Raw genomic sequence first — 13,497 nt, forward strand, 5'->3', positions numbered from 1 at the left:
TTTGGAATATTTGACATATAATTAATGTCTTTTTAACTAACAGAAATTTAGTGGATATTGATTTTTTTTAATATAATCTAAATGTACAAAATGTATGCAGTGGTTGAAATTAAATCTATAGATTGCATAACATTAGATGAAGTAGTACCAAAAAAAGTGGGTAGAATTATAATACTTCAGAAATGTTACAATTTTTTTTTTATCTGAGAGAAACAGATAAGCCAAAATGAAGAAAAGCATTGAAAATGTCAAATCTTTCAACCTTGGGAGACCAAGGAGATTAGCACATACTGTTATGTATTAAAAGTGGATGGCAGAATATTAAAACAGAAAAACATTTTTGACATATCTAAGTGGAATTTGCATTTTTTTAAGAAAGAGAGATTTATTAAAGGGAACAGAGGCACAGGCTAGAACAGTAACCTGATAGGTCTAAAAAGGAAGTCAATATTACTGTTTTTCCCTAAGCTGATATAAAAAAATATATTAAACATTTTCATATATGTATCAATTTATGTATTTTGTGTTTTTCTTTATTAGACTATATTAAACTGTATTTATTCAAGTATTAATCTTATTAGACCACATTATTTTTGCAGCAATTGTTGCAGAATATCATTTTCTTTGAAATGCTTCTGATGAACAAAAATAATTAAAAAATTTAAATTAAAGGTAGCCTTTATACATCTACTTTCAACAGAAATGGTATATAAAAGATGTTAAAAACTGATTATGGGAAACATAAGTCCATTATCTAAATAAAGCGACGGGCGCTGAGCAGGCTCCTGTCAATCATGGAGAATCCACTGCATTCACTGAACAGTATCATCTCCAGACAGAAGAGCAGCTTCAGCAACAGACTGCTGTCACTGTCCTGCTCCACTGACAGACTGAGGAGATCGTTCCTCCCCCACACTATGCGACTCTTCAATTCCACCCAGCGGGGTAAACGTTAACATTATACAAAGTTATTGTCTGTTATACCTGCATTTTTATCACTCTTTCATTTAATATTGTTTTTTATCAGTATGCTACTGCTGGATTATGTGATTAATTGTGATAAATAAAGTATCTATCTAAAGTAAATAATATGAATTGTTCATATTGCCAAATATATTTGACTAATTAATAATAATTCAGATTTGATAGTACTTTAGATTATACTTTTTTTTTTAGCATCTTTGAGTACATTGACCCATTAAACATTCATGCAGTTGACCACTATGGTGAATGAAGTTAGGATGATATCACTTTGTGCCAAGGTGTCCCACAAAAATGAGAAACAATGGAAACAATGAGCAATGACTTAAGAATGATTACCATACATACTTGCGTACAAGTCAGGTCTTGAAACCCGAAAAAAATCGATCATAAAATCAGACCCCGACTTATACGCCTGTTCAAAAATACGACACTTCATTTTTTTTTACATCTTCTTGCTTCCTCCAATCTCGCATCAGTTTCTCAGACACATCGAATTTTCTTGCAGCAGGGCAGTTACCAATTTCTTTTCGCCACTTCAATGACTTTTAATTTAAGACCAGCTTCATATTTTCGTCTGATCAAATGCTCCATCGTAGATAAGGGATGCTGTTACGATAAAGGTGTAGGAGGGTGTGAGATACAAAAAACACTAAACAGTGCAAACATTGCTTCGGAATAGTTCTGGTATTACCGTGTGGTCACGTAGGCACAATACATAGAAAAAAAGGCAGTGTGCTCCGTGGTTACTCTCTCAGGTGGGTGTTAGCATATCAATCTCTTCGACCAATAGCATGAGTTTTACACATTCGACTTATACGACCGTCATTATAAAATACTGGAAATTATACGGTAAAACCAAGCCCCGACTTATCCGCGGGAGAAGTTAAGCGCGAGTATATACAGTATGTTAGGTAGAATGCTTTGGAACCCCTGCAGATTTTTTAAAAAAAATTTCAGCTTAACAGGAGTTTTTTTTTTTTTTTTCTGTCCTCCCAGCCATCTGACTTTATCACAAGACTTTTCTTTATAGATTTTACATTATGATATCTTATACAAGGACAGTTATACTGTATATATTGTTATGATATTATGAATAAGGATGCTACCCTTCTACATATTATATAGCTATGTTTTATAAAATTGTATGAATTTTACTTTTTCTTTGTTATATATTTATTGATATTTGTACCTAATCTCATTTGTTTTTTCTTTTCTTGTAACTTTTTTTTGACTTCTTGTAAAGCACTTTGAGCTAAATTCTTTGTATGAAAGTCTACTATATACATAAATATGGTTTTACTGACAGCAATAGAAGCAAATGTTTTAAATAGTAATAAACTGGTGGTTCAAAGCAGCTTACTGCCAATTGTGCAATATAAAACAACATAACATTCTGTACTCTCTTTAATTTCATTTGGGGGCATAGGCATAAGGAGCCTATGCTGACAACATTGGACATATGGTAGGAACTAACATTGGATGGGGGGTCACCAGTCATTTGCAGTGCCCACTCGCACACATCCACCCACACTTACTCACGCAGGACCAATTTAGAATCGCAAATCAACCTAACACATGCACACATGTTTGGGATGTGGGAGGAAAACCAGAGTGCCCAGAGGAAAATCCACACAGATGAGAAGCACTGCTTACCATTGTTTCACTTTGTTAACTCCATATGAAATATAAATTGAAATTAAATACATTCTACTGAAGCAAGGGATCCTCTTCAGGAACCAGCATTAACATCTTTGTCACCTGAAAACATTAAGTCCAGTGGAAATGGAGTCTACAAGAGACCATGGTACTAGAAGAAAACAGGTTTTCTGTCATGGGTGAAACTGAGTTACTAGGAATGTGTCTTCCAGAGCTTGGTTTGACTATATGTAAATAGTCACTCACTAATGTTTATGCATTGCCTGTCTCCTTAGGGTACAGTAGTTAGGTTTACTGCCTAATTTTCTTACTTTAAAAGCTTTCAAGTCTTCCGTGGTGGATGGAAATCATACATTTAAGCATGCATACTATATGCTAATAGTCTTAAAATGTAATTATATGTAAGATTAAAACAATTCCAAATTTGATTTTGGTGAATAAATGTTAGTAAATTACTTTGATGTGTTAGAGGTGCCATGTTTGATTTATAAGCATTCTTTAAACAATTAAAAATTATGTAACAATATTTTAGTTTTTGAACATTTATTAATGTGCGCCCTTTTACAAAATGTGTGTATATACTGTATAATGAAAGATGATAACAGTGGGTGGAACAGTTTGCTTTGGTAGAGCTAAATTTTCTCAGGTGCACAATATCTCTGTACAATGTTTTTTTTACGTTTACTGGAGAATTTTAAGCAGCCATGTAGATTAACAAGATTTCTAAACATGTGTAGGATCAATTGACTAAAAGTTACATATCAGCAGAGAATAAATATTAGCAAATGCTGAAATTGATTATTAGAATGTGGGATATTGAATGGACAGTATTCTTAAAGTACAGAAAATAATAACTATTACTTACTGCTAAAAAGGCTGGACTGATTGCAACCCAGCATACTTTCCAGAATATTCCTGGGGCAAAGCCCAGCATGGATTTAATGTCATTACAGAACCTCTGAATGCCTGCAGATATGAAAAAAGGTGCAAGAAGCGTATTGGTCATTATTTATGTTAGATTCATGAAATATTTACCATAGCACTTAATATTCTAAAGTTGGCTTGGATGGCCAATACATTCTACTCTGTTCTAAAAATAAAGACATTTTTAACCATTAGCAATCCATCTTTTCCAGAAATTGCAGTTTTGAAAAATAAGATCAGTATAGTATGAATATTTCCTGCCCACTTAGAGTGATATATGGCCATTCCTTAGTTTTTAATTCAGAGTGTTTATCTGTTTATCTCCAGAAGGCATAAAGTTCACATATGGTATTCTGGGGAATACAACATCTCCTCTCTCTAATTAAATTCTTACTAATAATAAACATTTACCATAGAACCATGAGACAGCAATTGCTTCTAAGAAGACAACAGCAATGATTGAACAGCCAGCACCAAATTCTTCAAGCAGCTTCACCACATATGCACCACCCTGAAATATTCAACAGAAGATTATACATTATATTATATATTTTTAATCTCAAATCAATAATATTTCCGTACATCCATCTATTCATCCATACTATGAACTCATTTTATCTTTCCAAAGCTGCGGGACCCATTCCCAACAGCACTGAAATCTAGGTAGGAACCAGTCCTAAACAGGACCACTGTCTACCACAAGGCACATTTTTTATGCCAGGTTGATGGAAAGCTATAATTCAGCCTAACCCACCTATGGGAGGAAATTGGTACATGGAGAAAACCTATGCAGACAAGAAAAAAATGCAAACTCCATATACAGTAGACAATGCCCACATTACATTTAATTCCATAAATTAATTTCTTAAACTAATATTGTGGTTTAGTTCTGGCACAATTCATAGTGTATTTATAATACAGATGTTGTATATTTATCCATAATTATATAGCTAAAATGATTCATCCATTCAACCATTTTCAGAGTCTGCTTTTTTCATTACATAGTCACATAGAGCTAGAGATGGCATTACCTTGAATTTATCAAGTGTTAATTATTAGCATCACTTAGCTCTAGTTATTTTTTAATTAATATGGGAGAGGAAAAGAGTTAACATACTTTTTCACATATAGCTTCTGAATGTTGACTTATTCTTTGTTGAATAAAAAAATGTATCATGTTTTGTTTGTCACCTGGGGTTATATTTATCTACATATGGGACTTGACAAGGATTGGATGATTATTAGTTGTGTCCTGATGTATAGGACCGGGATACTGAAAGAGGGTGTGCTTCCTTTTTCACATTACTGTACTAATCAAGGCATGTGTTCTGTGCATGGGTAAACTTCTGTTGTGTATGCTATTCAAATATTAAATGACAGGTAACTTTTAAAGAAATATGACATTGCCAACCATTTTGACATTTTGTCAATAGATTGCTATTGATTGCTTTGGTATTATCCTCATGGGTCTATCTAGGATGTGAGTTTACATCTTAGATCTTAAATGTCAACTTCAAATCATCTTCTAAGGGTCTCTTTTGTAGGATATGTTCAGGCGCCTACTGCCCTGAAGTGGATTAAGAGAATTAGGCAACAAATGGATGAATGGTTCTCATTTGTCATCCAGGATTAGGTCCAATATTAGTTGAGCAAGACTTTGGAAATTATGTAAGGCTTGATGTTATGGTAAATTAAACTTTTTTGTATTTTGTTCATTTACTTGAAAGAATGTATATGACCATCTAATAGTAAGAGAGGGCCAGCAAAACTTTAGTAATGATGGCAAGAAGATGGCTCCATGTAGTCACGAATTAGTCCACTCTGTCACAATAGAGTGGAACACTATAAATTAAAGTAAGATTTTCCATATTCTTCTATTTCCAAAACTTGCATCTCCCATTTCAGAGTCAAGGGGTGATAGAGCCCATTGAAGCAGCATTGGGACTAGGCAGAAACCAATTGCGAATAGTTCACATGAAAATAAATATGAGGTATAATATGTAAAAACACACACCATCTTTAAATGTAGACCTTTGGTAGATATCTATACGAATATAAAAAATAAAATTGATAATAGAAGGTTTATGTAAGGATGAAGCCAGTTAGTGTTTTACAAACAGCATTTGTCATCAGATATGAACATGTACTAAAAACAGTGCTTTGTAAATTCAGTTATTATAGTGAGAATGAGTCTTTTGTTACAGAGGTGGCAAGTGGTATCAGACATCAGAAGTGCTTTAAAGTTTTTTTTTCTTTTTTTTTTTTTTTTTTACTTACATTTGTTAGAGTGCTTAGAGCTCCTAGAAAGCAAATTATGACCAGCACCAGCACAAACAGCTCTCGCCTCTTGGATAAGTGATGTGGATATTCATCCATCACAGCGGTTATAACAGCTTCCAGACCTCCAAACTGATAACATATAGAATAAACCCTGAGTGCATCCTCAGAAATACTGTAAATTTATAACAGTCATATTGCATATTTTGAGTCATACAATACTGGATTATCAAATTTTGTTTTTTTCACAACCTCTGCTTTTTATCTTGTACTGTTAATACTGCACTGAAGATTCAAAATACATTTTTTAAAATAGTTGTAACAAAGCATAGGCAAAATGGTAGATTGGATATATCTGGCATTGGCAAAAGAACATCCATTATTTGTCAGCAGTTTTTGAGCAATAAAAGGATTCTGAATAGAAGGCTACACTGAATACATTAATCAGATTGACTGGCTGACAGTCACTTAAAATAATGTCTATCCTACAGTAAACTTCAGTTGATTGCTTTTACATACTGTACATAAATATGTTGACAGATGCACAAATTACATTACATGTATATATCTTAATTTCATTCATACTTTGATGCCTATCTTGTGATGTGATAAAGTAGATATTTTGGTGCATTTAATTACACACCTTATATTGTACGATTTTGAAATTTATGTCTCTAAAGAGGGTCATCAGAGATTAAGATTTTATACATGACGCTTGTAGTCATTGCTCAAACTCTTTTACTGTTTGAAGCGGTGTAGCTGATTCTAAGTAAGATGAAATTGTCTTGTAAAGGTCAAGATGTACCATTTCCCAGTTTGCCATTAGCTATGCCTCAAATGGTTATCAGAGACAATGGGATTATAATGGTTATTTTTCTGGTCTGTAACTATTCTGACAAAATGGTAAAGGCAGATGCTAATAGTAGAACATGTTACATACTGTAGTTCAGACTAATAAAAAAATCACTGGTTGTATTTAATTTCTTCATGGCATTCAATGAGTTATGTTGGTATAATGCCTTTCATAGAGAGAACTATTACGCTTCATTACTAAGGTAAAAAAATAAAGTAAAAATAGTTAAATATTTGGACCTAGCAGCAAAAATGGAAGACCGAGACAGTGAACATCAAAAGTATAAGGGCAAAATGTAAATTAGTGTCAGATGTTACATGCAGGTAAAGTAGATTAAAAAAAAAAAAAGACTTTGCTCCCTGATCTTTCATATTATTGATTGATTTGTTGTTACATTACTTTAATTGCTTTATTAAATGTTAATCTGTGATTTTATTGTTATTAGTTGTTAAATCTTTTCACTTGTGGCAATCAATATTTTGTTACCTATCCTACTACACTTGCTGAATAAACAGGCCCTAGCCAAATGTTACTTGATTATGTTTACCTCTTTTGTAAGTTACTTTGAATAAAAGCGTCTGCCAAGCAAATAAATGTAAATGTAAAGCAGTTATAAAAAAAGAATGGGTGTTCATCATCCCTTTGAATGTTAAAGCAACAGAAATGTACATGTAGCCACATTCTTAAAAGAGACTGAAGCAGCAAAATGTATAATGCTGTAAATTTGATTAAATTCACATCATAAAAAATGGTTAAATTGTCTTCCAAGTTTAAACTACCTTTTTAACCATTTTTAGAAATACTTACCTCTTAATATCAATCAAAGAGATACCTGGTCTTTGTAAACTGACTGAAAATAATATAGGAAAATTAGCTGTCCCTGCAAATGACTTTATTCAAAATGAATATGACAAGGCCAAAAGTCAATACATAAACATATTCATTTAAGAATTAATCCATTAACAAACTACTAAGCGAACATCACACTGTTGTGTGCTCAAATTGCCTGGCAGTAGAACATGTATGAATATAGTTATGAATGAATGGACCAAGCAAACTTTGTGCTATTGTACTAATTTACATACCGTACTGTCAAGCCCAAGTGTGATCATCATCAAGAAAAATATAATGGCAAAGAAAGTTGACCCCACCATGTTAGCAATGGCTTCAGGGTAGGTGATAAAGAGAAGACTTGGACCTGAAGTGAGGAAAGAAAGCAAATTGACCACTATGAACTACTTAATGTCTTTTTTATAATAAATGTTTATTTAGTGATCTTGTTTTGCATATTTCATCCCTGCATTTTAGCTTATTTCTTACTTCTAACCATTAAATAATACACTTTTTACAGATTTACTTTTCAGTAATACTACAATATACTGTAACAATTTGTTTTTCTGAATAAATTCACAAAAACAGTGTGAGTTATGACATGAACACTAATATTATGGAAGATATGTAAGTTTTGAAAATATATGAATATTTAACTTAAACACAGATATTATATGCAGATATTATTTGTGTACAGATACTGTTTTAATCTAATGTCCTGTGTACCCCTTAAACATAAATAAACATACAGTACTTTATATTTTTGAAGGTAAATTTTCATTTGTGCACTCAAGTCATAAATTTTACAGAAATAGCAATACTTTACATGTTGTGTTACTTCATATGTTGTGAAGTAATATTTTTTCTGCTTTGTTTATTTCTGCTTTAGCAATTACCCATATTTTTCCTGATTTAAATATTGTATTTAGATATTTATATACAATACATGCCTCTTTAGAACCATCAATGCATTTTTAAACGTGCTTTTTGGGTTAAGAAGATACTGCTAGATCCTCTCAGGGAAGTATTAGGTACAAGGCCAGAACCAGCTCTAGATACAATGCCAGTCATTTGGCACATTCTCTTCCACAATGACTCACACTGGGCAACTTTAGAAATGTTAGAAATCTGCCTTTGGGATGTTTAAGAAAAATCTAACTACCTGGAATAAATCATGAAGTCACAGAGAAAATATGCCAATTCCACACACAGCACATTCAGACTGGGAATCTAACCCATGTCCTGGAACTCTGAGGTAGAAGGTCTGCTCAATGTTGCCCTTATGCAATCTTTTAATAGGTACATAATTTTAGTTTTCATAAAACTTTAATTTAAGCAAAACATTGTTTTTTATTTTGTGGTGAATCTGCTGTAAGAATTATGTTTCTAGACTTCTCTAGCGCCTTCAACACAATCCAACCTCTGCTCCTTAGGGACAAGCTGACAGAGATGAGAGTAGATTCATACCTAGTGGCATGGATCGTGGACTATCTTAAAGACAGACCTCAGTATGTGCGTCTTGGGAACTGCACGTCTGACATTGTGGTCAGCAACACAGGAGCGCCACAAGGGACTGTACTTTCTCCGGTCCTGTTCAGCCTATATACATCGGACTTCCAATACAACTCAGAGTCCTGCCATGTGCAAAAGTTCGCTGATGACACTGCTATCGTGGGCTGCATCAGGAATGGACTGGAGGAGGAGTATAGGGACCTAATCAATGACTTTGTTAAATGGTGTGACTCAAACCACCTACAACTGAACACCAGCAAAACCAAGGAGCTGGTGGTGGATTTTAGGAGGCCCAGACCCCTCATGGACCCCGTGATCATCAAAGGTGACTGTGTGCAGATGGTGCAGACCTACAAATATCTGGGAGTGCAGCTGGATGATAAATTAGACTGGACTGCCAATACTAATGCTCTGTGCAAGAAAGGACAGAGCCGACTATACTTCCTTAGAAGGCTGGCGTCCTTCAACATCTGTAATAAGATGCTGCAGATGTTCTATCAGACAGTTGTGGCGGGCGCCCTCTTCTACGCGGTGGTGTGCTGGGGAGGCAGCATTAAGAAGAAAGATGCCTCATGCCTGGACAAACTGGTGAGGAAGGCAGGCTCTATTGTTGGCATGGAGTTGCGACAGTTTGACATCTGTGGCAGAGCGAAGGGCGTTCATCAGGCTCCTATCAATTATGGAGAATCCACTGCATCCACTAAATAGTATCATCTCCAGACAGAAGAGCAGCTTCAGCGACAGACTGCTGTCACTGTCCTGCTCCACTGACAGATTGAGGAGATCGTTCCTCCCCTATGTGACTCTTCAATTCCACCCGGGGGGGGTAAACGTTAACATTTAACATTATACAAAGTTATTGTCTGTTTTTCACCTGCATTATTATCAATCTTTAATTTAATATTATTTATTGTATCAGTATGCTGCTGCTGGAGAATGTGAATTTCCCATTGGGATTAATAAAGTATCTATCTATCTATCTAGGTTTAAATGAAATATTTTATACTTTCACCTCAACTTTAACAGAAAACAGAGAAATGTCAATTTAAATAAATATATACTTTTTACATAAAAGGAATGCCCAGCAGAAGAAAAATACATTTGGGCAATTTTGGCAATGCTTATTTACTTGTTCCCTTGTTTTAAATGAGGCAGACATGTACTGTATATGTTATTACTGCTGGAAAAGCTCAGTGCATAATTGCTGGGGTTGTAAAATATTATCTTAGCCCTTAATCTTAAAAGATATGGCTAAAAATGATAAACATAAGCATGAAACAACATTTCATTTTGCTGCTGTTACAATATAACATGTTAATAAAAAATTACAAACTCCTACTTTATCATCTTTCATGTATTCACTTTTCTTCAATAGGGGAACGGAAAAAGCAATGCAAGTCATTTAGCCTTTATAATTTTTTATTGGAGGGAATATGTTGAAATTGTGGGATTAAAACAAAAAAAAGCGGAAATAAAATGTTCTGATTAATTGGTGTAGGATGGCAAATTCGTGATACATAAAATAGAAGAGTTAAAGGAACATCATGAACTTGAACAAGAGATATTTTTGGAAATCATTGGCAATGGATTTGACCTGGTCATAAATAGTCAAATTTTAAAAATCCTGCTATTAAAAATCAGTCATTATTATGTGCATACCACAGTACATATAAAGTTTCATGGTCATCTTACATTACAAGTTATTGCTTCTTGTTAATTTTTTCTCTGTTCATTCATTTTCTAACCCATGTGCTTAGTTTAGAATCACAGGGACCCAGTGCTAATTATAACATAACTGTGTGTGAGACAGAAACTGTCTCTGGTGTATGTTCATCAATCACTGAGCACACTCACACACACACCTACACTGATTCATATGTGACCACTATAGAGTCACTGATTAACCTAATACATATATTTGGGATGCGAGACAAAAACTGGGTTGTTTGGAGAAAATCTCACATAGAAATGATGAAAAAATGCCTACATTCCCCTATAGGCCATGATCAAACTGGGATTCAAACCCAGCACAATAGAGCTTTGATGCAGTAGTTCCCACCACCTCACCACTTGTTTTTCCTCTGTAAGTTAAAAGTACACTAATGGACATTACATTCAGCTATAGATTTTGTCTTGTTCTGGTAGAATCTAATAGTTTATATTGCATTTAAATAAATAAATAAATAGAATTATTAGTGCAAACCTTTGTCTTTAGCTACATCCTCCACCTCCACATTCCTCATCTCTGCCATATAACCCAGTACTGTGAATATCACAAAACCAGACAGGAAACTTGTCAGGCAGTTCACCAGACTGGTCACAATCGCATCCCTATATGAAACAATAAAAAGAAAGATAAAAGTAACAAAAAACATGCGTTAGTCTTTGTCAGTTCTGCCTAATTTATTTTTTAGGCAAAGCAGGCCTCTTTGGTAAAAGCAGAAATGCTATTACAAATAACACATTTTCTAATATTGGGTGCAACTGTTGAATAATTCCATTTACAGGGGTCTTGTCTAGTTATACAAACAAATGCAAAAGAACCACATAAGTCTGTTATTCATAACAGAAGGTATTGACAGCATATGTGCAAAAGGGCTTATCATACTTTGTTTTGTTTAGCATCTCAAAATGGTTAATCCAGCATAGGCATTCTCCTTTATCTTTCTGTCATTTTTCTTTCAACAACATTTTAAAAGATAGATCCCTGATTACCACTAATTATATCAAAGATGGAGCAAAGGGTGTGAGGTAGAGGCAGATGAACTAGGTTACTATACAGGACTTTGATATACCCTTTACCTTAGTTAACTGTTACACATTAAATCTACACAACCTTAAATAATATTTTTGAATGTATCAAACATATTATCAGACTAATTCTACAAAAGTGTTACCATAGCAATACACCTGTAAGTTTTAGTTTTCATTAGTAGAATTTTTCTTTAGCCTTTTGAAGGTGACAAAGCTGTCATATTTCTAAATCATACTAGGTGCCAATATGATGCACCTTCCTAGTGTTAAAAATGAAGAAAAACCTTCAGAAATCAGCATTGCTAAATTTTGTATTTTAGTATATGCTGATACAGACTTTAAAGAGTTGCCAAAGACTATCGCTAAACCTCATTATAAATTAATCAATTAGAAGTTTAAGTGTGCATGCTGAGCTGAACTTTGTTATATTATAAGCTATGTCCTTTAAGGAAAGACTTAAATTCTAAATCTGTTTTAGCTGAATTTAACTATTATAAATGTACTATTTAATATATCTTAATTATGAAATGTGATATTCTAAAAAGAATGGAAATCATGGTTGCCTTTGTAAAGAGGCAAAAGCACATTTTGTATTAAAATATTAAGACACAGTGTTTTTGATGAAATTTTCTCAAAAATTAATACATTCAACAAAATTAAGTAAATATGGACTGATGACTTTATATAGCACTTTATTGCCTAGTTTACTTTATTTATGTTTTTCATGGAAATTTTCAGTTTTCATCAGTAGTGCCCTAAAAATAGGGCATGGTGCTTATTTCAAAAGTTACATAGTCTTCTAGCATTTCTTACTAGCAGTTTAAAAGGTGCTTTACTGTATTGACAGGACTCTACATTGTCCAGAAGCTGAATTTTCATGGCGTGATGTTTCAGGAGTATACAATTAAATTTGTGCCTTACAAGATCCCACTCCCCATTTATCTCCTACTCAGCTGACTTCATTACTTCCTTTTTAATTGCATTCTGCAAAGAGTGTTGTTCTGCTAGCTCATTAGTTTTACATTGATAATTCTGTTTGTCATTCTTGATTTTTGGCTGATGTTGTTATTCTTTATATCTCCCTCTCTCTCTGTCTCACTGTAACATTGATATTTTGCTCTTATGTGTTCAGTTAAATTCCAGCTATAAATAGACTCTTGAATAGCTATAGTATTTTTCATGCAGCATTTAAAAACACTCCTCAAGGGAAAAGTCTAGCCAGAGCAGAGCATCTGCAGTGGTTTGCTTCCCACGGCAGAATTCTGGATTGACTTTTAACAACATTTGCTGTTCCATGAATGGGGAAAAGTCTGATTGATCTCAATCACTTTTTCCCATTCTTAAGAAAGCTAACATTATTAACTGTTAAACATTTTTCAGTCATGCCAAATTTCAACTTTATGGATCATTTTTCTAAAAATGAAATTTTCTTTTAGAAGTCCTGATAATTATCTCACCTGTAGCAGTTATTTGTAAAGGGGTTATAACTGGACAGCGCTAGAAGAACACCAAAGCCAGGTCCCAGTGAGAAGAAAATCTGTGCTGCTGCATCCACCCATACCTGAAAAAGATTTTTGAATTTACTAAATACAAATAGTGCTGTTGCTACTAAATCATTTCTTAGACAAGGAACCCCCAGACAGTCTTAAGGTGATTTTCCAAAAGAATACAATTGAGAATGGCTATGCTAAGGGACTAAATAGTAT

The 13,497-nt window shown here is 33.8% G+C and overlaps 1 protein-coding gene across 1 annotated transcript in view; it reads right to left on the bottom strand.

Moving 5' to 3' along the window:
* The window catches only part of slc6a4b (solute carrier family 6 member 4b), a 35,124-nt gene that overhangs the window by 8,421 nt on the left and 13,206 nt on the right, over positions 1-13,497 (bottom strand). Inside the window, exons 6-11 of the mRNA XM_028825165.2 lie at positions 13,249-13,352; positions 11,241-11,368; positions 7,780-7,892; positions 5,842-5,973; positions 3,976-4,075; positions 3,506-3,606 (exon numbers count right to left, since the gene is read on the bottom strand). Of these exons, the coding sequence (XP_028680998.1) occupies positions 3,506-3,606; positions 3,976-4,075; positions 5,842-5,973; positions 7,780-7,892; positions 11,241-11,368; positions 13,249-13,352 (678 nt within the window). The remainder of the gene's footprint in view (positions 1-3,505; positions 3,607-3,975; positions 4,076-5,841; positions 5,974-7,779; positions 7,893-11,240; positions 11,369-13,248; positions 13,353-13,497) is intronic.

Source organism: Erpetoichthys calabaricus, chromosome 18, assembly GCF_900747795.2.
Source record: "Erpetoichthys calabaricus chromosome 18, fErpCal1.3, whole genome shotgun sequence".
Classification (NCBI taxonomy): domain Eukaryota; kingdom Metazoa; phylum Chordata; class Cladistia; order Polypteriformes; family Polypteridae; genus Erpetoichthys; species Erpetoichthys calabaricus.